Here is a 27,303-nt window from a genome sequence, read left to right on the forward strand (position 1 = left end):
TTTTTTTTTGAGAATAAAAATTCAAAGTGGAAAGCAAAAGAAATGTAAGAGGGGCATGGGGATGTGACTAATGAACAGAGAAAATACTATTTTAGTGCCAGGAATGTCTGTCTTGTTTATTCTGGACCCTATTTGGAAATTGGCATCTTTTGAGATTTTTGTGCATTTGGCAAAATTGCCAATTTCTGACCACTTTAGTGGATAGTTGAAATCAGTAAATTGGTGGTTTCTTGTACTCATTCGATAGACAAAATGGAGTTCTAGCAAAATAGTTATGATTTTTGTCGACTAGTACACTGAAATTGGCCGAAAATAGGGGTCAAAGTGGGCGAAATCGCCGATGTGTAAACATCGTTGAGACCGCTGACTTCATGTGAGCGTAATTCTGTAAGTTTTCCATCAAATTTCATACTTTTGGAGCCATTATGATCAGGAAAAGATTCTCTATCATTTCATTAGAATTTTTTTTTTTTTTTCCAAAAAATTTTCGACCCTGAGAACAAGTTTAGGAGAGGGCCTCTTGACCCTGAAAGGGTTAATCTTTACTTTACAATTTATGAGTTCTGGTTCAGAGATGGTTGTGAGGGTGATGATACCCAGACACATTAATGGGTGATATAAGGATTTGTAAGTTAAGCACTTAAATATTAACACATTCTGTTATGTGATCTTCAGGACATAGCCTTCATTGTAGAAATGGATACCAAGATTTTGGAAGATATCGTGCACCTCCTGCAAGATGTTCAATGGCTGTATAACTTTCCTGTAACACAGGTGTGTATAGCAAAATGCTCACTAGCTGTATAACTTTCCTATAATTTGTGTGAAAATATGCTCAATGGCTGTTTAACTTGTTCAGCTTTCCTCTAGCTCAGGCTTGTGTAGACAGACTTCAGTCAGAATATTTCGTAGTTTATATAATGTTCTTGTGTGCTGCTTTAATATCTTAGAGCTGTAATATTCATTTGCTTTTATTTACCTAAGATGGATGCTAATTTTGTAAGATTGAAAGCTTGTATCTTATTTATTTTGAATGGTAAATTTCCTTGGAGATCTTTGTAAAGGTTGTTAAGGTTAAGTTAAGAAAGTTAGGTTAACTCTTTATAGCAACAATAATAATAATAATAGTTTATTTTAACATTATACAATGTTTGCACAAAGGAGAATGACATGGGTGTACTTGCCGAAAGCCCTTATATGTGCAGAACATTTTGGGCAAACTTACGACTAACTTAAGATTAATAAGGCAGTAACAATATGAATAATTTTGTACATAGGTGAGTGTAAGTGTCAATTTAGTTTACAGTGAATAAAACAACATAAGAACATAAGAAAGAAGGAACACTGCAATAGGCCTACTGACCCTTGCAGAGCAGGTCCATGCCCCCCCCCAGATTACCCCAATGACCCACCCACCCACCCAGTCCGGTCACATCCACTCAAGGAAGGAGCACTGCACCAGACCCAGCAGCACAAGCTAGTCAGGTCCAACTCACACCCACTCATGTATTTATCTAACCTATTTTTAAAACTACACAGCATTTTAGCCTCAATAACTGTATGCGGGAGTTTGTTCCACTCATCCACAACTCTATTACCAAACCAGTGCTTTCCAATATTCTTCCTGAATCTGAATTTTTCCAACTTGAAACCATTGCTGTGAGTCCTCTCTTGCCTGGAAATTTTCAGTATGCTATTTACATCCCCTTTATTTATTCCTGTTTTCCATTTATACACCTCGATCATATCCCCCCTAATTCTACGACTTTCGAGAGAGTGCAGATTCAGGGCCCTCAGTCTATCCTCATAGGGAAGATTTCTGATACATGGGATCATCTTTGCCATCCTCCTCTGTACGTTTTCCAGTGCATTTATATCCATTCTGTAATACGGTGACCAGAACTGAGCAGCATAGTCTAAATGAGGCCTAACCAGGGATATATAGAGTTGAAGAACAACCTGAGGACTTCTATTATTTATACTTCTAGATATGAAGCCAAGAATTCTGTTAGCTTTATTGCGAACACTAATGCACTGTTGTCTTGGTTTTAGATTACTTCTAACCAGAACTCCTAAATCATTTTCACAGTCAGTACTATTAAGATCTACATTATTTAGTTTATATATGGCATGGTTATTTAACTGTCCAACATTTAGAACTTTGCATTTGTCAGTATTAAACTGCATCTGCCACTTCTCCAACCATTGCATCAGTCTATTCAAATCATCCTGGAGTGCTCTAGTGTCCTCATTAGAATGAATTGGACGGCCTATTTTGGTGTCATCAGCAAATTTGCTTATGTCGCTTTTCATTCCCTCATCTATGTCATTTATGTAAATTGTGAACATCAACGGGCCCAACACTGACCCCTGAGGAACACCGCTTGTGATGTGCCCCCATTCCGATTTCTCCCCATTTATGCCATCTCTCTGCTGCCTATTTGTCAGCCATGCCTGTCACCTGCCTTGTAAATAGGTATTACATTTGCCATTTTCCACTTATCAGGCACTATGCCAGTTTGTAGTGATATGTTAAAAAGAATAGCCAAAGGTATGCTAAGTTCCTCTTTACATTCCTTTAACACCCTTGCAAACAGTTCATCAGGACCTGGGGATTTGTTAGGTTTTTGTTTCTCTATTTGTCTGAGGACCATGTCACTAGTTACTGCAATCATGCATAGTTTATCATCATCCTGTTCTACATAATCTATTATTTCAGGAATATCGCTAGTATTTTCCTGGGTGAATACTGAGAGGAAATAGGCGTTAAGTATTTCACACATATCCTTATCACTGTCAGTGATCTGACCAGAGTTACTCTTAAGTGGGCCAATCTTGTCCTTAATTTTACTTCTGTATACCTGAAAGAACCTGTTTGGGTTAGTCTTTGAATCCATTGTGACCTTAGCCTCATAATCCCTTTTTGCTTTTCTTATTCCTTTCTTTATTTCTCTCTTTAATTGAATATATTGATTTCTTAACTGCCCATCCCCTCTTTTGATACGCCTATACATGTATATGCCTCTCTTTTGACCAATGAGATGTTTTAATCTATTGTTCATCCATTTGAGATCATTTTTGTTAGAACTAATTTCCCTACTCGGAACAAAAGTTGCTTGGGCAGCTAGAACTATGCTCTGAAAAACGTCATATTTGCAACTAAGATCACCTACCTGACCCATAGTCAGGACATCTCAGTTTAGCCCACGCAGGTAATTTTTCAGTCCCATGAAGTCAGCCAAGCGAAAATCTGGGACAGAGATTTTATTGCAGTTATCTGGATAATTCCATGATATATTGAAACTAAGTGATTTGTGATCACTTTCCCCAAGCTCATCAATAACTTCATGATTATTAATTAGTGAATCTTTGTTGGCAAGAACCAAGTCAAGCAGATTGTTTCCTCTAGTTGGTTCTGTCACAACCTGTTCTAAAAAGCAATCCTGAACCGTATCAAGAAAGTCACTAGACTCAAGATTTCCTGTCATATTGTTCCAATCAATTTGTGTAAAGTTAAAATCTCCCATTATTACAACATTTTCATATCTAGATGCCTTATGAATTTCGTCCCATAAGAGCTTACTGCACTCCCTATCAAGGTTTGGGGGCCTATAAATCACACCCAAAATTAATTTGTCACGTCCCTCGAGAAACTCTTGCCAAACAGATTCTGTGTTTGATGTTTCTAATCTTATGTCATGTCTAAGACAACAATTTAAATTTTCTCTGACATACATTGCCACACTACCACCCTTCCTGTTGACCCTGTCAATGTGGAATAGTTTATAACCTTGTATGTTGCATTCAGAAGGCATTCAGAATTGAATATTCTAATAGTTCATGCTATGTGGCTTTAACAAGTTTAATTGAGAGGAATTACAGTTTTAATTATCAACCTAAAGTGAAATTTACCACTTTAAACCTAAGTAGTCTAGAAATGCCCTGGCTTTCTTTGTACCAATCAAATAATGTAATGTAAACGCACATTGTAACCTTTGCAAAGAAATAAGCTTTTTTTTGTTTTGTTTGTTTGTTCCACCACTTTTCAAAAACCTGAACTTACTACGTAAATATACGAGACATACACTCACATTATTGTGCCTACTACATATACAGAACATTAAACTCCAATATAAATCTTCCGCTTAAACTTCTCCTTGATAGCTACAAGAAAACGCAGTCACAATACAAGGCACAAGGCAGTCTTTGACATCCCTCGTGTCGGTCTCACACTATGCAAAAATGCAATGCACATAAAGGGCTCAAAGATCTGGAACTCGCTACCAGAACTGGTTAAGGAACCCCTGACTATAGTGGTACCTCGGGATATGAAATTAATTTGTTCCAGAAGGCTGTTCGAGTGCCGATACCAAACGAATTTGTTCCCATAAGGAATAATGTAAATTAGATTAATCCATTTCAGACCTTCAAAAATGCACTTACAAAAGCACTTACATAATTGTTCGAGTTTTGAGCTGTTCATATCCCGAGGTACCACTGTACATATGTATGTACTTATAAATTTAGGACTTTGCGTAAAAATCATCTCGTCTCTCAGTACTAACCAAACTAACCAAACCAACTTCTAAACAGTTATTGTATTATATGACCTCTAGTCTACTAACCCTTTGAGGGTCCAGGCCATAGATCTACGTCTTGCCCAAGCGTTAGATCTACGCCATGAGCTCAGCTCATGCTCAGCTCAGCTCAGCTCAGCTGTGATCGGTAAATTTGGGCCTAGATATGAGAGAAGGCATCTATGTGGTAAGTGTGCACCATATAAAGTAAATCCTGAAGAATGCAGTGCATAATGAGAAAAAACTGCGACCGTGTTTTTGGATTAAAACAGCAACTTTGCGATGTATTTTCATATGGTTTTTATAACTGTATTTGCAGTTTCTTAGTCTCATTTGATAGAATGGAAGATATATTACAGAAACAGAGATGATTTTGATTGGTTTTAGTACTGAAAATTGCTTGTAATTGAGCTGAAATTGGTGGAAATGTATGATTTTTGCCGATTTTCAAGAGTAAACAAATCACATCATGCGTCCAATACATGTCAACTGGTGGGTCTAATATACATTTACAAATGCACTGATACTGTTTATACAATTATTACAATATTGCATAAGAGTAATTCATTTGTTTTTTGTTAAAATCAAAAATCAAAATGTAAAGCCTGGAAACATAGCTAATAAACAGAGGAAATATTACTTTAGTGCCAGAAATGCCTGCATTGTTTATTCTGGATGCTGTTTTGAAATTGGAATACTTTGAACTTTGTGTGAATCTGGCCAAATTACCGATTTCTGATCACCTTATTGGCTAGCTGAAATAGTTGACTGGGCAGTTTCCTGTGCTCAATCGATAAAATAGAAGTAATACTAATGAAATAGCTAAGAAATTGGTAGATTGGAATGTAATTGGCCTAAACTAGGAATCAAAGTAGGCAAAATCGTCAGTGTAAATATTGCTTACACGGTAAAATTTACGATAGCGTAATTTCATCAGTTTTCTACCAAATTTCGTACTTTTTCTTTTATTACCTTCAGAAAAAGACCCTCTACCATTTCATAAGAAATTTTTTCTTTTTTTTTTTAAACTTCTTGGGCCTTTTGGATAATGCATAGATCTTTGGCATACACCCTCAAAGGGTTAATTAATACTAGAGTAAAATACTGAATATTTTTATTCTACCACTCTTCTCCTGCCCGAAATGCCTCAGCATGATGGTGGCTTTTTTTGCACCAATCATATTATGAAATGTAAATACACATTGTAACCTTAGCGAAGAAATTAAACTGTGTTTTATATTTTGTATTTGTGTGCACTTGCATATCTTACCAGGAGACACTAAACCATCTCTATCAAGGGTACAACCTCTTCAACAAGACCTGTGGACATTGGCATTCCACAGGGGAGTGTCCTTGCCCCACTACTTTTCCTCGTATACATCAACGATCTTCCAAATGTATCGCAGCATTCAGACCTGTTCTCTTTGCTGGTGACACAACCATTGTCTTCTCCCACCCAAATTTAGCATCCCTCAACATCAATGTTAATGAAGAGCTTCTAAAAATATCAACCAGCATGACTACCAATAAATTCACAATTAACATTAACAAGACCTTCATTTGTTTAAGAGAAGAGCAACAATGTTCAACTAAACATTATGATCAGCAATACTCCTATCGCTAAACATCATGAAGGAAAATTTCTGGTCTGCCCCTTTATAGCAACTTGAAATTCAACACCCATATCCAACACATTACATAAAAAAGGGTCCAAAATAGATGCCATCCTCTCCAAGATATATTATTATGTACCTCAAACAGCACTACTTACAGTACACTACACACTAATCTACCCCTACTTCACCCATGCTGTTTATGCCTAGGAATCCGCAACAGCAAATCACCTCAAGCCAACCATAACTCAGCAAGAGGCCACAGTATTAATATGATTAATGTTATTAATATGATACCATAATGATCAAATTAGAGGTGTAGGATGCTGTAATCTACTGCATCAAAAGCTTTCTTAAGGTCAATAAGGAGGCTGAGTGGATATTCATTATTTTCAAGTGCTGTGAAAATTAGGCATAGCATTTTCATTATTGTGTCATTTGTGCTTTTGTTTTGCCTGAGCCCAAACTGGCAGGAGTTGAGAATACTTTGTGATACTATAAAGGAGACTATTCTCTTGTATATTAGTTTTTCAGATAGTATTTTGGATAATGCACCTTTGTATATTGGAGTAACTCTTGCTATCTTGAGTAATGTCGGGAAAGTAAATAAATAACAAAAAGGCACAATACCATGACTGGAACGATACACAAATACCCGCACTCTTACGACGACGTTTCGGTATCTTGAGTAATGTCGGGAAAGTGCTGGTTTCTAGTGATTTGCTAAAAAAGTAATGTAATGGTAGGTGAGAGGACATGAGCTGCTTGTTTGAACAATAGTGGTGGAACTTACCTGATTTGTTTTTTTAGTGAATTAATAATCTGGGCAACTTCAGTTGGCTCAGTTGGAGCAAGATAGAGGGATATTTTGAAGTTTACACCCAAGTAATCACTTGCTTGGGTATTAGTGTTTGGAATTTTGTTACCTGGAGTTTACCTGGAGAGAGTTCCGGGGGTCAACGCCCCCGCAGCCCGGTCTGTGACCAGGCCTCCTGGTGGATCAGAGCCTGATCAACCAGGCTGTTGCTGCTGGCTGCACGCAAACCAACATACGAGCCACAGCCCGGCTGATCAGGAACTGACTTTAGGTGCTTGTCCAGTGCCAGCTTGAAGACTGCCAGGGGTCTGTTGGCAATCCCCCTTATGTGTGCTGGGAGGCAGTTGAACAGTCTCGGGCCCCTGACACTTATTGTATGGTCTCTTAACGTGCTAGTGACACCCCTGCTTTTCATTGGGGGGATGGTGCATCGTCTGCCAAGTCTTTTGCTTTCGTAGTGAGTGATTTTCGTGTGCAAGTTCGGTACTAGTCCCTCTAGGATTTTCCAGGTGTATATAATCATGTATCTCTCCCTCCTGCGTTCCAGGGAATACAGGTTTAGGAACCTCAAGTCCTCCCAGTAATTGTTAGCAAGACTTCATCCTATGATAGAGAAGAAATCATTCAACTTATTGTCTGTTTAAATAAGCACTGGAGCTGTGGTTCATTGGGTTTATTTAGGACAATATGTCTAGTTTTGGTCATCTTTTGTGTACCCATGATCTGAGAGTGTTTTCCAGGTTCTTTTTATATCCCTTCTTGTTTCAGTATATCTTTTAGAATAATATAGTTGTTTAGACTTCCTTATTAGTTTGGTGAGGACTGATGTATAGTTTTTACCAACTTTTTATTTAACCCCTTCAGGGTCCAAGGCCAAAATCTGAAGTGGTGCTCCAGTGTCTAAGAAATTTTGAAAAAAAAAAATTATTTTTTCTTACAGAATTGAAGAGTATATTTTTGTGAAGGTAATAAGACAAAAAAAAAATTCTTATCAGTACTTACCGAGATACAGTGCCGAGAAGTTGACCCCAAATGACGTGGTGGCGGCAACATCGATGATTTCCACATACGCGCATTACTTTATTTAACGTTTTTTGTAGTTTTTTCTTTTCTTTTCTAATTTTTTTCTTTTCCTACTAACATTTGGGGCCTGAGAGACCAATACTGTATATAATGTATATATATAAACTCACTGTATTGAACACAATAACCGCACTAAAGTTATTATCATATTATTGTTTACCACTGTTGTTTATTACAATAAACATGCACAAATCTTGTATAATACTAATGTTCTATCATATATTTACATATTTACAATCACTGGACATGGTTTTAGAACTGCTGGAGCTTGTGGAACTCCTTGAAACAAGGCACCATGCACAGAGGCACCTTACATTCCTCACATATAAACCGAGTGTCTTTGCGTCTTTGTTGCCGTCGTTTTGTTTGTGCACAGACGATGCATCTCTTCTGAGCTGAAGGAAGCTGTATTATGAAATGATCACCTTCCCTCCTCAAACGCTTGGGTACATCCTGAGGAGTTCGAGGACCTTGTTGTATAGCAGGTGTTGTTACCTGGTACTTCATTATGAGTTGTCTGACAACAGACAAACAAAATTCACCATACGGTGGCCTGTTGCCAGTCTTCATTTGGTACATATTATATGCATTGAGCATTGAAATATCCATGAGATGGAAGAAAAGTTTCATGTACCACTTGTAACTCTTACGAACACAATCAACAAAGCCAATCTGCATGTCACATTTGTCAACCAAGCGCATGTTTTGTGTATAATCAATCACTGTCACTGGTTTTCGAATATGTTCATTAGTCACTCAATCAACTTTGCCACTGTCTTGCATTTCATTATGGTGAATGGTTGTCAACAATGTGACATCTCGTTTGTCATGCCACTGTAATGCCATGATGTCATTGGCAGTAAACACCTGCACGTCATCACCACGAGCACCTGCGTTGAGCCTGGGCATATGTTTACGATTAGAACGCACTGTGCCACACTCATCTGTCTTGTTCACTCGCAAGAAATCACTGAGTAATGGGCATGTGTACCAGTTATCAGTATATATTGTATGCCCCTTACCAAGATAAGGTGCCATCATGCTTCTCACTACGTCACCTGAGATACCCAATAACATCTTGGTATCTTTCAATGTTTTACTACCCGTGTATACAACAATATCCAATACCAGGCCACTGTCACAGTCACAGAGTACAAACAGTTTTATACCAAAGCGTTTCCTCTTGCTCGGTATATACTGCTTGAATGACAGCCTACCTTTGAACAAAATCAAAGACTCGTCAATTACGAGATTCTTGAATGGATAAAAGTACATGCTGAACTTTTGTTTGAGATACATAAAAAGCATTTCTAATCTTGTATAACCTGTCACTTCTGTCAGGCCTGGTTTTGCCAGAGAAGTGCAACATAAGTAACAGTAAGATAAACCTGTTCACTGGGATTTCACTGAAGGCCGGGGTAGAAATTAGCCGATCTGTGGACCAGTATGCTTTTATATTATGCTTATAGACATGAGGCATAAGCATTATTGTTGCAAAAAGCAAATACATTTCTGCAACAGCCGTCTCTTTCCACCTGTGTAGTCTTGACTGTGGTGATAAGATCATATTTGCCATGGTGTACTCAAAATACTTATTACTTTCCCTGACAATAGTTTCCATCAATGGCTGGTCAAAGAATAGTTCAAAGAATTCCAGTTCATTTGCAGTGTTTCCAAGGGGACAAGTTGGTAGAATTCCACTTTCAGAGTCATCAAAGTGGTGAGGCTTGGGAACAAAATTGGGATTTTGCTGCCAATCCCAGATACGGTTTGCTGGTGGATACTGGATATCATAGGCTGGTTGTGCGGGTAGTTGTGGTTGTGGTGGGCTGGTGGCTGGTGCTCCGCTTTGTCCTTGAACTGCGGAGTCAGCAGCGTGGGTCCCAGCCTGGGCTGGTGAGTCACGCATGGCCGTGGCACTACCATCACCACTACCACCGTCTACTGATGCCTGTGGTCTATCCATGCCAAGTGTAGCCACATCATCCTCACTATCACTATCTATACCTGGTGTAGGGCCATGGGATGTACTCCAGGATGTACTCCGTCCCCTGAGCATGGCATAGAGTACACTACCCGAGTGCATGCGGCGGCGTACATACCGGCGCTTCACTGGTGAATATGTTTCCTCACTATCACTACTCGAATGATCTTCAAGAGCAATAAAATCACAATCCACGTCACTATCATCATCATTACTGAAGTCAGAGGCCTGGCCACGCAAAAATAATAGTTTTCTCTTGCGTTGAGGTACAACTGACCGTGACTGAGGAGTGCCCACACCAGAGGTAGAAGGTTGAGGATCGTCAGGGTTTTCTTCGCTATTATCGATATCCTGGTCATTCCTTTCGGTCACTAACTGATCAGAGCCAAAGAATTCGTCTTCATTTCCACTTCCATCACTGTCAGAACTATCAGATAGGAACAGGAGAGTCCCAATTTTCCTTGGAGTGAGAGCTGCCTTGCGACGAGGCATGGTGAACAAGGGTAACTGAGCCGGCATTCCCACAATGCTATGTGGGCGCCTAGATTTTTTGCTTATGGCGCACACCCACCACGCAGACCCGTTCTGTCACATGTAGGCCTATGAGCGTTTTCGCACTAAATTTGACGGCGCTAGAATTTTGGCATAGATCTACGGTTTGGACACTCAATGTGAAGCCGTAGATCTACAGGACGGACCCTGAAAGGGTTAAGGTCTATAAGGGCTATATTGTTTTTCATAATGATGTTTCATATCTGTGGACATAAGGATGCTATCTAGCCTGCTTCATTTTATGGGACAGTGTTTGTTGTACAATCTTTGTATTTTTGGCAAGAAAATTTCTATCCATTCATCAGCACTTCTGTCATTGGCAAATTCTGCAGGCCAGTCAACTGAACTTAATGCTGCAATGAAAATTTTTATTGACATCTCATCATGGAGACGAAATGAGATCTCACTGTGTTTCATTGGTAGTTTAGAAATGCTTGTTAGGTGGAAGATGGGATAGTGGTCAGTAGTGTTGTTTATGATTATCCCTGTCTTGAGGGGGAGCTAATATATTTGTCCATATATGGCCAATTATGATTTCTCTCGTCTCAGGTAACCTTATTGGTTTCGTTATATCTGGTATGAGTAATGAAGTCAGTTATTGGTTGGTCATTTGTTAAGCCAGGGTTGATGTGGAGACTGCTGTAACATGATGTCAACAGACCCTTCTCCAACCCAACCCATCTCACCACTATTGCTACTATTACTACTACTGCCGTCACTACTACTACTACTACCCGTGCAACATTTCACCTGACTTCTGCCATTATAAATGCTCATTTTCTTAGTTATCTCTGTATTAGAAGTGATGAAATCACTCATGGCAAAACATTATCTTTAATAAATATCCTGAATCTTTACAATATCACCACACCATTTCTCAGCTGTCAGGGTTAATATTGAAGTCACCAGGTAGTACATTAGGAAATGTTTGAAGATTGAGACACTTATGCAGCATATGGGAATCTTTATTCAGGAAACGTTTCGCCACACAGTGGCTACTTCAGTCCGATACAAAGTAGAAAGGCGTAAGGAGAGGAGGAGTTTGAGGTAATCAGTCCCTCAGCCTGGAGTCGATGTGTTCAGTCCATCATTCTACAAGATTGATGGACTGAACACATCGACTCCAGGCTGAGGGACTGATTACCTCAAACTCCTCCTCTCCTTACGCCTTTCTACTTTGTATCGGACTGAAGTAGCCACTGTGTGGCGAAACGTTTCCTGAATAAAGATTCCCATATGCTGCATAAGTGTCTCAATCTTCAACTTGTCGGTTTTTCAAACCATTCATCACAGGAAATGTTTGTTCATGTCAAGTGTAAAGACAATTTGTGCATAGCAAACTTTTATTTTAGACAGCATTTCACTCTGGGTAAAGCCTTATTAAGCCATGACTTGCTGCTCTCTATTATGTACAGTATCCTTCTACCATATTTGTGAATTGTTTAATGTTATTTTTAATGGTATGGCCTCTCATATAAATGTGAAATTGAAACTTTGTTCAATACTTTCCACTTTATAAGGATTGCTAGTCTTTTCTTTCTGTCTCATGTTCATCAAATCACTAGAAACCAGCACTTGCCCAACATTACTCAAGATAGCAAGAGTTACTCCAGTACACAGGTGGAAACCCAAGTGATGTAAGTAACTATAGGCTAGTATGTAACTTACCATTGCTATCCCAAATTTTTGAAAAACTAATTCACAAGAGATTATATTCCTTTCTAGCATCACGCAGTATACTTAACTCCTGCCAGTTTGGTTTCAGACCAAATGAAAGTTCAAATGATGCAATCTTAAAAATGCTAGACTTCCTTTATACAGCCCTTGAAAATGATGAATATTAACTAGGCCTCTTTATTGACCTTAGGAAAGCTTTTGATACAGTAAACCACAGCATCCTACACCTCAGATTAGATCATTATGGTATCAGAGGTCATGTACTGTCAAGGTCATGTTGCTATCAAGAGCACAAGCTCATCTAAAAGACCCCACAGGGAAGTGTACTTTGTCCTCTGCTCTTCCTCTTTCACATCAGTGATCTTCCAAATGTATCACAACAGCTTAAACTTGTTCTCTTTGCTGACTACACAACTTTTGTCATCTCCCACCCAAATCTAAATTCCCTCAACAACATTGTTAATGAAGAACTTCTAGAAATATCAAACTGAATGACTACCAACAAACTCACAGGCATAATACTAGACATATAAATCTTAGACATTCCCTGTGTCTGGCTTAATCTTTGTAAAAACTCAATGTGCATAAAAGGACCCAAAATCTGGAACTTCCTACCTGTAAACTCCAGAGCCTTTGCCTGCCAGTAGCTTCAAACATACTGTAAAAAGAAAAATCATTTCACTAATATATCCTAGCACTAATTGAATATGTTAAATGTGTTAACCCTTTTAGTGTCCGTGCCGTAGTTCTATGACTTTGAGTTGTGGGTCCAAACCGTAGAACTATGCCAAAATTCTAGCGGCCTCAAATTTAGTGCGAAAAGGCTGGTAGGCCTACATCTAAGAGAATGGGTCTGCATGGCGCATGTGCACCATAAACAAAAGTTCTATGCGCCCGCATGGCATTGCGGGAATGCCACCTCAGTAAGCTTTGTTCACCATGCCTCACAGCAAGGCAGCTCTCACTCCGAGGTGAATTGGGACTCTCCTCTTCCTAACTGATAGTTCTGACTGATGGAAGTGGAAATGAAGAAGAATTCTATGGTTTTGATCGATTAGTGACTGAAAGCAATGACCAGAGTATCAAAATAGTGTGGAAAATCCTGACAATCCTCAACCTTCTACCTCTGGTGTGGGCACATCTCAGTCATGTTCAGCTGTACCTAGTCACAACAGAAAGCTAATATTTTTGCATGGCCAAGCCTCAGACTTCAGTAATAGTGATGATAGTGATGTCAATGTTGATTTTATTGCTCTTGATGACCATTTGAGTAGTGATAGTGAGGAATCATGTTCACCAGTGAAGTGTCAGTATATACAGTATATACACCACCGCATGCGCTAGGGTAGTGTTCCATATGCAGTACCAAAGGGACGGAGTACATCCCAGAGTACATCCCGTGGCCCTGCACTAGGACTAGACAGTGAAAGTGAGGATGATGTGGCTACACTTGGCATAGATAGACCATAGGCGTCAGTAGGTGGTGGTAATTGTAGATGAATGGTTCAGAGAACCGACACGTTGATAAATTAGACACATGTGCAACTCTTGGGTATCTTTATTGAGGAAACGTTTTGCCACACAGTGGCTTCATCAGTCCATACAAAGGAGAATCTTGAAGAACAGGAGGAGAATGTGGTGATCAGTCCCTCAACCTTGAGTCGATGTGGTCAGTCCATCTATCTTAAATAGAATACGGCATATGTGCGGAGAAGGAGCTTATAAACCGTAGGCAGGAGAGATGCAGCAGTCGTAGGTGGTGTCACATTGTCTAATTTATCAACGTGTCGGTTCTCTGAACCGACACTGCAACTTCTTGGGATCTTAATACTTGGGAATTCTTCGCTTGCCTAACCCTTGGGCACGACCTACTTCCACATTGGACAAATGTGACACCACCTACGACTGCTGCACCTCTCCTGCCTACGGTTTATAAGCTCCTTCTCCGCACATATGCCGTATTCTGTTCAAGATTGATGGACTGACCACATCGACTCAAGGTTGAGGGATTGATTACCTCATTCTCCTCCTGTTCTTCAAGATTCTCCTATGTATGGACTGTGTGGAAAAACGTTTCCTCAATAAAGATACCCAAGAGTTGCACATGTGTCTAATTTATCAATGTGTCAGTTCTCTGAACCATTCATCTACAATCCTGTCAGACACTGCAACTTCTTGGGATCTTAATGCTTGGGAATTCTTCGCTTGCCTAACCCTTGGGCACGACCTACTTCCAAGATACCCAAGAGTTGCACATGTGTCTAATTTATCAAGGTGGTGGTAATAGTGGTGGTGGTGCCACGGCCACGCATGACTCACCAGCCCAGGCAGAGACCCATGCTGCTGACTCATCAGATCCAGGACAAAGCAGAGCATCATCCACCACCACACCACAACCACAACTACAACCACAACCAGCTTATGATGTTCAGTATCCACCAGCAAAACGCATCTGGGATTGGCAGCAAAATCCCAATTTTGTTCCCAATCTCCATCAGTTTGACGACTCAAAGTGGAATCCTACCAGCTTGCTCCCTTGGAAACACTGCAAATGAACTAGAATTCTTTGAACTATTCTTTGACCAGCCCTTGATGGAAATTATTGTCAGGGAAAGTAACAAGTATTTTGAATACACCATGGCAAATACGATCATGTCACCACAGTCAAGACTACTCCGGTGGAAAGAGACAACTGTGGCTGAAATGTATTTGCTTTTTGCAACAATAATGCTTATGCCTCATGTCTAGAAGCATAATATAAAATCATACTGGTCCACAGATCGGCTAATTTGTACCCCGGTCTTCAGTGAAATCATCCCAGTGAACAGGATTATCTTACTGTTATGAATGTTGCACTTCTCTGAGAAAACCATGCCTGACAGAAATGACAGGTTATACAAGATTAGAAATGTTTTTATGCATCTGAAACAAAAGTTCAACATGTACTTTTATCCATTCAAAAATCTTGTTATTGACGAGTCTTTGATTTTGTTCAAAGGCAGACTGTCGTTCGAGCAGTATATACCAAGCAAGAGGAAACGCTTTGGTATAAAACTGTTTGTACTCTGTGTCTGTGACTGTGACAGTGGCCTGGTATTGGATATAATTGTATACACGGAAAGTAAAACATTGAAAGATACCAGGATGTTACTGGGTATCTCAGATGACATAGTGAGAAACACGATGACACTTTATCTTGGTAAGGGGTATACATTATATACTGTTAATTGGTACACAAACCCTTTACTCTGTGATTTCTTGTGAGTGAGCATGACAGATGTGTGTGGCACAGTGCATTCTAATCATAAACATATGCCCAGGTTCAACGCAGGCAATCATGGTAGTGAGGTGCAGGTGTTTGCTGCCAATGACATCATGGCATTACAGTGGCATGACAAACGAGATGTCATATTGTTGACAACCATTCACCTAACAAAATTGAAAGACAGTGGCAAAGTTGATACACTGACTAATGAACGTATTCTAAAACCAGTAACAATGATTGATTATACACAAAAACATGCGTTTGGTTGACAAATGTGACATGCAGATTGGCTTTGTTGATTGTGTTCGTAAGAGTTACAAATGGTACATGAAACTTTTCTTCCATCTCATGGGCATTTCAATGCTCAATGCATATAATATGTACCAAATGAGGTCCAGCAACAGACCACTGTATGGTGAATTTTGCTTGTCTGTCATCAGACAACTAATAATGAAGTACCAGGTAACAACACCTGGTATACAAAATCGTCCTCGAACTCCTCAGGAAATGCCCAAGTGTTTGAGGAGGGAAGGTGATCACTTCCTAATACAGCTTCCTGCAACTAAAAAGAAATGGGCTCAGAAGAGATGTGTTGTCTGTGCACAAACAAAATGACGGGAACAAAGACGCAAAGACACTCGGTTCATGTGCGAGGAATGTAAGATACCACTGTGCATAATATCTTGTTTCAAGGACTTGCACAGACTGCAAGAGTTCTAGAAACATGTCCAGTGACTGTACATATGTAAATATATAATAGAACACTAGTAATATACAAGATTTGTGCATATTTATTGTAGTAAAGAATAGTGGTAAACAATATTATAATAATAACTTTAGTGCAGTTATTGTGTTTAATACAGTTAGTGTATATATATACATTATATACAGTATTGGTCTCACAGGCCACAAGTATTACTAGAAGAAGAAAAAATCAGAAAAGTAAAGAAAAAAGTACAAAAAACGTAAAATAAACAAATGCCGTCACCCAATCATTTTGGGTCAACTTCACGACTCCATATCTTGCCAAGTACTGATCAGAATTTTTTTTTTTGTTTCATTACGTTCACAAAATTATTATCTTTAATTCTGTAAGAATTTTTTTTTTTTTTTTTTTTTTTTTTTTTTTTTTTTCAAAATTTCTAAGACACTGGACCCTGAAACTGTTAAACCTAGATTAAGTAAAAGATCACTGTATTCATAATAAAGCATCAACTTAAACAATTTTAATTTTTAAGTAAGTTTATACCCACATGAAAGGCATAGAATTATTGGGGATATGGTTGAGGAGTATATTTGGAAAACTGGAATAAATAAAGGGGACGTAAATAGCATGCTGAAAATATCCAGCCAAGACAGGACTCACAGCAATGGTTTCAAGTTGGAAAAGTTTAGATTCAGGAAGGACATAGGAAAGCGCTGGTTTGGTAATAGAGTTGTGGATGAGTGGAACAAACTCCCGAGTACCGTCATAGAAGCTAAGACCTTGTGTAGTTTTAAAAATAGGCTGGATAAATACATGAGTAGGTGTGGATGAGTGGGAGTTGGACCTGACTAGCTTGTGCTACCAAGTCTGGTGCCATGCTCCTTCCTTAAGTGGAAGTGCCCTGACTAGGTGGCCATTGTTCTAGGCATGGACCTGCTTCGCATGGGTCAGTAGGCCTGTTGCAGTGTTCCTTCTTTCTTATGTTCTTATGTTCTTAAAGGCTTTGCTGTTTTTGCATACTGTTTTACATATGGAAATTAGTTTTATTTCCAAAGTACGTATTAGGAAACTATTAGGTTCAGTAACATAACAGTATAGTAGCATTGCTGTAAACCATAGTACTGGCTGAGGGTAGACAGATCCTGCTCTCACCCAACCACTGTCACTCATGTACAGTGGACCCCAGTTCACAAATTCATCGGTATCCGATAAATCCGGTATCCAAAGCATTATATCGGAAAAAATTTACCTCGGTTCCCGTTACAAAACCCGGTATGCGATACGATTCGTACGAGATGTGTCCAGTGTTTACAAGCCAGCCAGTGTGCGCACATCTAAAGATACATTTGGTACATTCTATAGTATCCATATTATCACTGTTTTTGGTGCTTGTTTCTGCAAAATAAGTCACCATGGGCCCCAAGAAAGCTTCTATTGCCAACCCATCGAGACCAAGGGTGCTAATGACTATTGAAATTAAGGAAATGTGTGCAAAGTGGCTTGAAGTGCAAACCTTTTTTGATGAAAATCACCCTGTCACAGCTACTGCAAGCCGTGTTGGCAACCTGTACACTGACAATGTTGTGAACCACTTTAGGAAAGTCATAAAGGAACGAGAGGTACAGGCCTCTATGGACAGACATGTTGTGTGACAGAAGTCCAGTGATTCTCAAGCTGATCCTAGTGGCATTAAAAGAAGAAGGGAAGTAACCCCAGAAAAGGGCTTGCTACCTCAAGTCCTAATGGAAGGGGATTCCCCTTCTAAACATTAAAAACTTCGACACTCTCCCCTCCTTCCATCCCATCAATCATCACCAGATCTTCATTAAAGGTAAGTGTCAATTATTCTATTGTGATTATTCTATTGTTATTATTGTTATTGTAATTATTATATTGCATTAAACTTAATATATCATGTGGTAAAATTTTTTTTTTCATATTTTGGGTGTCTTGCATGGATTAATTTCATTTCCATTATTTCTTATGGGGAATATTGATTCACTTTCCGATAATTTTGGTTTACGATGAGCTCTCAGGAACGGATTAATATCGTGTATTTGAATATCAAAAGGGTATACAATCCCGACAAGTTAAGTAAGACACATTGGCAACATTTAGGCATCTTTATTCCGAAACGTTTCGCCCTCACAGTAGGATTCTTCAGTCGAGTACAGAAAGTAGGCAGGAGCAGTAGAGATGTGAAGATGATATAATCAGTCCATCACCCTTGAAGATGTAGATTTGAGGTTGTCAGTCATTCAGCCTGGAGAAGAATTCTGTTTCATAGTCTGAAACATTGTTTCAGGCTATGAAACAGAATTCTTTACTTTGTACTCAACTACTGTGTAGGCGAAGCGTTTCAGAATAAAGATACCTAAATGTTGCCTATGTGTCTCACTCATATACAGTGGACCCCCGGTTTACGATCAGCTCCCAATGCGACCAATTATGTAAGTGCGTTTGTATGTGTATGTTTGGGGGTCTGAAATGGACTAATCTAATTCACAATATTCCTTATGGGAACAAATTCGGTCAGTACTGGCACCTGAGCATACTTCTGGAATGAAATAATATCGTAAACCGGGGGTCCACTGTATTTGTCTCATCTAATTTTCAATGTACCCGAGGTATTAAATTTAATAATGATACCTGACAGTTTGTTCTACTCATCTACAACACTTTATTACACCAAAACTTCTTTTCTAAACCCATATGCTTCCAAAAGATACAGATAGCTGTCATCTATGAAATCAAATTTGTTTATTATGCACTATTTACCAGAAATATATAGTACACATTATACTATTTACCAGGAATATATAGTACATTCCAGAAGGCTGTTTATATCTTGAATTGTTCATAAGTCATTATTTTTATATTTTTCTATTGTTACAATTATTATTATTGTTTTTACTGTTATTATCGTTATTATTATTGGTCTGTCTATGCACCATTGTTCATTGAAAACTTGAAGACAATATTGTACAGTATCAGTAATGTACTGATACTGTACAGTCTGTTCATATGTCCGAATGTCTGTTCATATGTCCAAATGTTCATAACTCAAATGTCCATAATTTCTTTCAGATTTTTACAAGAAATGTGATTTATCAAATGCCAGGAGATTGGAGAGAGGCATTAACTGAACTTCCCATTGATGAATTAAACTTGATTCCCCAGTGTAAGAGCCAGGTAAATGTACTTTTTTAATTTGTCAACTTTCACCTATATGAAGCTTTAAAATATCTAACTCTAGACATTAATTTTAACTTTTCATATTTAATTTTAGATTTAAAAAATATTTAAATTAGCTTCTTTGAGTTACCCTGCTTTGGTGGGAAATGATTAATAAATTAATTTTTTATCATGTATAATTGCTGAGGTGTAAAAACAGAAATTTTGCTCAATACATGTCTCATTCCCAGCAGACAGAGGATGAAGCCTCCACATGTCTTGTGCTGCATGACCCACTTGGGTTTAGTGCTTAACATGAATTAATTATTTGCAGCATATACAGTAACTTCGCAGATCCTTATAATACAGGTCCACCATCACAAATCCGGCAATCAGTTATTCGGTTCCTTCAGTTATTCGGCACTAGTTTTGGCTAGCATAATTTAAAATTTCCAGGGTCGCCACACCAACCTGCTGGTACTGTTTGGTGGCGCTACTTGCTGCACAAGTCATTCCAATTTCTTTTTCTCCATTTATTGTTTTAACCTGCTTACTTTTAGCCCTAGCCATGGTTCCAATGAATAAAAGAAATGCTTCTCATTATGTAAAGCACCTACACAGTACATTATCCATTAAAGATAAGGTGGCTTTGAAGCCACTGTCGGTTGCCATGAGCTCAGTCTCATGAAGCAGGAGAATATGCTTTATTATTACGCTAATATCAACACTACAGCTTATTTGCCTATCACAATTGATCTAATATGACATAAGAAACAATATAAATAACATAAAACATGTTAAATACTCCAGAATGAATAATATTTGGCATAACACCTCCAGATCTTACAAAAATAAAAGTGAATATGTAATTGTTGTTCATTGTCATAATGTTCACCTGTCAGTGTGATTGTGACTATTTGAGTACTATTTCAGTACCTAATATTAGTGTCAGAACAAAGATTGGCTATGAAATCACAAGAACTATTATAAAGTGGAGATGGGAAGTACAGCACCTGCACCCTGAAGGAGGGGTGTTAATGTTGTAGTTTAAAAACTGTAGTGTAAAGCACCCTTCTGGCAAGACAGTGATGGAGTGAGTGATGGTGAAAGTTTTTCTTTTTCGGGCCACCCTACCTTGGTGGGAATTGGCCAGTGTGTTAATAAAAAAATAAAATAAAAAAATAAAAATTATATAAATTAAAATAAAAACAAGAAAAAAGGTATATCAGCAACACTTTTGCAAGCGGCAGGACTCGATGTTGCCATCAAGTGAGCATCCAGTGCCAACTTTGCGGTCTTATATCTTTATATCTCAGTAAGTACTGGTCATAATTTTTTTTTTACATTATGTAAAAAAAAATTCCTCTTTGTTTTAATTTTTTTTTTTTTCCAAATATTTGGAGCGCTGGGCAGGAGAACGTAGACCTATGTTTGGACAGTTAAGGGGTTAATTGTACAAACTGATATTTCATTAAGGCCATGGGCTCTCGCTATATCCACCACACGTGAGCCACTCTTAAGCTTGTCTAATATCTCGATTTTCTTTGCAACTCTAAGACTTAAACTCTTAATCCCTTTCTTGCCACTTTCAGCAACACTTGTGTGCCTACTGGGTGCCATGATTGCTTGGCAGATACAAGATATGGCAATTAAAATATCAAAACACAATCCACAAACAAAGCTAGCTAATAGATGCATATGAACGGAAGGCTGGGACGGGGAAAGTGCTATGTCTCCCGTGTGGAGACAGTGATGTCACTCACAGCCAAGCGGTGTCCTGAGCTAGGGAAATATCCCACGGGCAATGCTCCAAATTTTTCCTCGTCCCACAAACTGAACCGTATTAAGTTAATATTACGAATTGTTGAATAAAATTATGCCACAATTTTACAGTAGTGTAATAACCAAAACATGCCAAATAAATCCTTGTAATATAATGGTCTACTGTACTTAACTCCATGCTGGCTTCATCACACTACACCCATGCACCACTCGCATCACTGCAATGTCACTCCTCTAGGATCATTCAAATATGTTGACATTTTTACAGTTATGGAGTATTTTTCTTACAGAGAACCTATATTAACATAAAATGTAGTAACTGCATAACACTGCATTAAAAATTTAGGCCACAGAGAATAAAAAGGCACAATACCATGACTGGAACAATAAACATGAATGTATCTTTTATATTTTTTCACCATGCTAGCAATCTCCCACTGAGGTAGGGTGACCCAAAAAAGGCAACTCATTCACCCTAATTCAATAACTTCCTTTCCCATCCCTTGCTCATTCCCTTACCTCTCCCCCTTGCCATTATACACTATGTATTATGTTACGAGTATGAATTATAATTACAGTGGACCCCTGAGTTTCGTGATTAATCCGTTCCAGAGAGCCTGCCGAAAGTCAAAATTCACGAAACTCGAAACCATTTTCCCCACAAGAAATAACGGAAATAAAATTAATCCGTTCCAGACACCCAAAAATATTTAAATAAAATTTTTTTTTTTCAAATTAAATAAAGATTTATATACTAAAATCAATGAGAAATCAAGTACATACATATAAAAAATAATAATAACATTACGCTTACCTTTACTGAAGACTTCTGGGTGGATGGAAGATGGGAGGAAGTTGTACACTATTGTTTGGAAGGAGAATCTCCTTCCATTAGGACTTTAGGTAGCAAGTCCTTATCTGGGGTTACTCCCTTCTTCTTTTAATGCCACTGGGAACAACTTGAGAGTCACTGTACCCCTGTCGCACAAAATATCTGTCCATAGAGGTCTTTTTCTGGCGTTTCTTTAAGATTTCCCTGAAGTGGGACACAACACTGTCATTGTACATGTTGCAGATATGGCTTGTTTCAGCTTGGTCAGGGTGATACTTTTCAACAAAACTTTGCAACTCATTCCACATTCTACACATGTCCTTAATCACTGAAGAAGGAACCTCCTTCACTCCCTCTTCCTCCTCCTCTAAAGCAAGTTCTTCAGCTGTGGTCTGATGCTGTTCCAGTTGAAGCTCTTGCAGTTCGTCAGTGGTTAGCTCTTCCCTGTGGTCCTCCACCAACTCTTCCACATCCCTGTCACTCACCTCCTACTACATGGACTTGCCCAATGCCACAACACCTTCCACAACAGGCAGAGGGTCGGCAGGGACAGGGTCTGCCTCAAACCCTTCAAAATCCCTTTGGATCGTGTTCCTCACTTTATTTACCAAAGGGCTTGCACTAGCTTTCCTTGGGTCCATGATGACTTATTTAGCAGTTGCAAGCACAAAAAACAATGGATTACGTATTATGAAATGTATTGTATGAACCCGTGGGGTGATGGTCACGTGTTGGTAAGCAATGGCACACTGAGCGTGAATGGCGTGGGAGACTGGCTTGGTGTGCGCGGTGACGGGGGGACGGGTACCGGACGGTTGCCAAAACACGAGTCTAATCACGAAACTCGAGGCCGAAGGTCGAATTTCACAAAACTCAATGCTGCCGAAACTCGAGGGTCCACTGTACATATATTTTTTTAACATACCAGCCATCTCCCACTGGGGCAAGACAACCCAAAAAAAAGGAAAACTAGTTTATCTTTTTATATTTAGTAATTTATACAGAAGGGTTTACTAGCCTTTTGCCCCCAGCATTTTAGTCACCTCATACAGCACGCATGGCTTACAGAGGAAGACTTCATTTCTACTTCCCCATGGAGATAAGTGGAAATAAATAAGAAGAACTGTTAAGTAAATAGAAGAAAACTCAGATGGGTGTGTACATATGTGTGTGCATGCATGCATGTGCAGTGTGACCTAAGTGTTAGTAGAGGTACCAAGATATACCTGTTATTTTGCAAGTTTTTGAGACAGAAAAGATAACAGCAATCCTTCCATTGTAAAACAATTACATGTTTCACAATCACTTGGCAGGAGGGTAGTACCTCCCTTGGTGGTTGCTGTCTACCAACCTACTATCACAGGAGGGTAGTACCTCCCTTGGTGGTTGTTGTCTACCAAACTACTATCACAAGAAGGTAGTGCCTCCCTTGGTGGTTGCTGTCTACCAACATACTATCACAGGAGGGTAGTACCTCCCTAGGTGGTTGCTTTCTACCAACTTTCTATCACAGGAGGGTAGTACCTCCCTGGGTGGTTGCTGTCTACCAATGTACTATCACAGGAGGGTAGTACCTCCCTGGGTGGTTGCTGTCTACCAACCTACTATCACAGAAGGGTAGTACCTCCCTAGGTGGTTGCTGTCTACCAACTTACTAGTGACGATAGGAATGAGACAGGAAAACATGCACCAACAGGGAATACAGCCACAAAAATCCAAGGCAAACGGAAACCAAGCCTGTGCACACATTATGCACTTGGTATCTGCAGGCATGGGATATTTGGAAAAACAGATGGGACGTGCAACTTTGACCATCCTAGAAAATGCCGTGCCCATATGACAACAGGAAAATGCAAACTCCCATCCTGTAAGCTTTTTCACCCTGAAATGTGTCCCTCTTCAGTACAGGAAAGACAGTGCTATAAGTTATATTGCCATGCACACCATCTAAAGGGGACAAAAAGATACAAAACATCCAGACCATGGGTAGCCACAGCCACTCAAGAGGGAGAAGTTTTTAAGTGCCAGGAAGGAAAAAAACTGGCAGGAAATGGCAGAAATCGTACGCCAAATCCAGTCATTTATGGAGTGGAATCACAGTCGATGGCCTCCACTCCAGACCAACAGATACAGATATTAGTGCTGGAAAAAAGTCCCCTCCAGTACCATCAGTACCACCAATCCTATGACATTCTTCTTTGCAAATATACAAGGTCTAAAGCCAGCAGCGAACAACAAAATACCTTTCATTCGTGGACTGCTTGCAGAGGCAAATGCAATGTTCATGGCTTTCACAGAGACCCACATAAAGAATCACTTGGACAACGAAATATGGATCCCAGGTTATAACCTATACAGATGCGCAGAGTCACTTATTTGCACAGAACTGCTAAATTCCTCAAATGATGTAGTTGAAGTTTTAGCAGTAAAGATCGAGAACCAAAATCTAGTCATTGTGATAGTCTACAAGCCTCTGGATACAACGTCCCAACAATTCCAGGAGCTGCTGTTGAAAATTGACCACTGTCTGGAAAACCTTCCAGCTCCTGCCCCCAACATCTTGCTCCTGGGGGATTTCAACTTAAGTCACCTAAAATGGAGGAATATAGCAAATAATATTGTTGCAGTGATAACACCAGGAGGCAGCTCAGACGAGAACTCGCACACACGAGATTTTAAATCTCTGCACAAAATTCAACTTAAACCAGCAAATAATAGAGCCTACTAGATTGGAGAATACACTGGACCTCATCTTCACTAACAATGATGATCTGATACGATATGTCACCATATCAAAAACAATATACTCGGATCACAACATAATTGAGGTTCTGACATGTATGCGCACAGCCCCAGACTGACAAAATGGGATCAGTCATGAGGGAGCATTCACCAAATTCAACTTCAATAAGAACAACATAAAGTGGGACCAAGTAAACCAAGACCTAAATGATATAAGCTGGGCAGATAGACTAAGCAACACAGACCCCAACTTATGACTAGAACAGATTAACTCTGTGGCACTTGATGTATGCTCAAGGCATATTCCTTTAAGAAAAAAGAGGAGTAGATGTAAAATAGAAAGAGACAGGTGCTCCCTTTACAGGCGACGGAAAAGAATAACAGAGCTGCTAAAAGAGGCCAATATATCTGCAATGCATAGGGAGATACTGGTCAGAGAAACAGGAAACATCGAACTTAAGCTAAAGGAATCTTATAGGAGTCAGGAATTGCGGGAAGAATTAAAAGCCAAACCTACTCTCACAGGAGGGTAGTACCTCCCTGTGTGGTTGCTGTCTACCAACCTACTATCACAGGAGGGTACTAACTCCCTGGGTGGTTGCTGTCTACCAACCTACTATCACAGGAGGGTAGTACCTCCCTGTGTGGTTGCTGTCACCAACCTACTATCATAGGAGGGTAGTAACTCCCTTGATGGTTGCTGTCTACCAACCTACTATCACAGGAGAGTATTATCTCCCTGGGTGGTTGCTGTCTACCAACCTACTATCACAGGAGGGTAGTACCTCCTTGAGTGGTTGCTCTCTACCAACCTACTATCATGGGAGAGTAGTACCTCCCTTGGTGGTTGCTGTCTCCAACCTACTATCACAGGAGGGTAGTACCTCCCTAGTTGGTTGCTGTCTACCAGCCTACTATCACAGGAAGATAGTACCTCCCTGGGTGGTTGCTGTCTACCAACCTACTGTCACAGGAGGGTAGTACTTCCCTGGGTGGTTGCTGTCTACCAGCCTACTATCACAGGAGGGTAGTACCTACCTGGGTGGTTGCTGTCTACTAACCTACTAGCACAGGAAGGTATTACCTCTCTAGGTGGTTGCTGTCTACCAACCTACTGTCACAGGAGGGTAGTACCTCCTTAGGTGGTTGCTGTCTACCAACCTTCTGTCACAGGAGGGTAGTACCTCCTTGAGTGGTTGCTCTCTACCAACCTACTATCATGGGAGAGTAGTACCTCCCTTGGTGGTTGCTGTCTCCAACCTACTATCACAGGAGGGTAGTACCTCCCTAGTTGGTTGCTGTCTACCAGCCTACTATCACAGGAAGATAGTACCTCCCTGGGTGGTTGCTGTCTACCAACCTACTGTCACAGGAGGGTAGTACCTACCTGGGTGGTTGCTGTCTACTAACCTACTAGCACAGGAAGGTATTACCTCTCTAGGTGGTTGCTGTCTACCAACCTACTGTCACAGGAGGGTAGTACCTCCTTAGGTGGTTGCTGTCTACCAACCTTCTGTCACAGGAGGGTAGTACCTCCCTGAGTGGTTGCTGTCTACCAACCTATTATCACAGGAGGGTAGTACCTCCCTGGTGGTTGCTGTCTACCAACCTACTGTCACAGGAGGGTAGTACCTCTCTGGGTGGTTTCTGTCTACCAACCTACTATCATAGGAGGGTAGTACCTTCTTAGGTGGTTGCTGTCTACCAACCTACTATCACAGGATGGTAGTACCTCCCTGGGTGGTTGCTGTCTACCAATCTACTATCACACTAGGGTATTACCTCCCTAGGTGGTTGCTGTCTACCAACCTACTATCACAGGAGGGTAGTACCTCCCTAGGTGGTTGCTGTCTACCAACTTTCTATCACAGGACAGTAGTACCTCCCTGGGTGGATGCTGTCTACCATCCTACTATCACAGGAGGGTAATACCTCCCTGGGTGGTTGCTGTCTACCAACCTACTATAACAAGAGGGTAGTACCTCCCTCAGTGGTTGCTGTCTACCAACCTACTATCACAGGAGGGTATTACCTCCCTAGGTGGTTGCTGTCTACCAACCTACTATCACAGGAGGGTAGTACCTCCCTGTGTGGTTGCTGTCTACCAACCTGCTCTCACAGGAGGGTAGTACCTCCCTGTGTGGTTGCTGTCTATCAGACTACTATCACAGGAGTGTAGTACCTATCTGGGTGGTTGCTGTCTACCAATCTACTATCACAGGAGGGTAGTACCACCCTGTGTGGTTGCTGTCTACCAACCTGCTCTCACAGGAGGGTAGTACCTCCCTGTGTGGTTGCTGTCTATCAGACTACTATCACAGGAGGGTAGTACCTCTCTGGGTGGTTGCTGTCTACCAACCTACTATCACAGGAGGGTACTAACTTCCTGGGTGGTTGCTGTCTACCAACCTACTATCACAGGAGGGTAGTACCTCCCTGAGTGGTTGCTGTCAACCAACCTACTATCATGGGAGGGTAGTACCTCCCTGTGTGGTTGCT

At 40.0% G+C, this 27,303-nt stretch overlaps 1 protein-coding gene across 2 annotated transcripts in view; it reads left to right on the forward strand.

Moving 5' to 3' along the window:
• The first annotated feature begins 603 nt into the window (after positions 1 to 603).
• LOC128698471 (probable methyltransferase-like protein 25) overlaps positions 604 to 27,303 on the forward strand; it is a 79,402-nt gene continuing 52,702 nt past the window's right edge. Inside the window, exons 1-2 of one of the 2 annotated variants that reach the window (XM_053790679.2) lie at positions 604 to 774; positions 19,362 to 19,466. In XM_053790679.2, the coding sequence (XP_053646654.2) occupies positions 697 to 774; positions 19,362 to 19,466 (183 nt within the window). In that variant the 5' untranslated portion in view covers positions 604 to 696. The remainder of the gene's footprint in view (positions 775 to 19,361; positions 19,467 to 27,303) is intronic. The other variant, XM_053790678.2, reaches the window with a different exon arrangement.

This window comes from Cherax quadricarinatus, chromosome 88 (assembly GCF_038502225.1).
Source record: "Cherax quadricarinatus isolate ZL_2023a chromosome 88, ASM3850222v1, whole genome shotgun sequence".
Lineage (NCBI taxonomy): Eukaryota > Metazoa > Arthropoda > Malacostraca > Decapoda > Parastacidae > Cherax > Cherax quadricarinatus.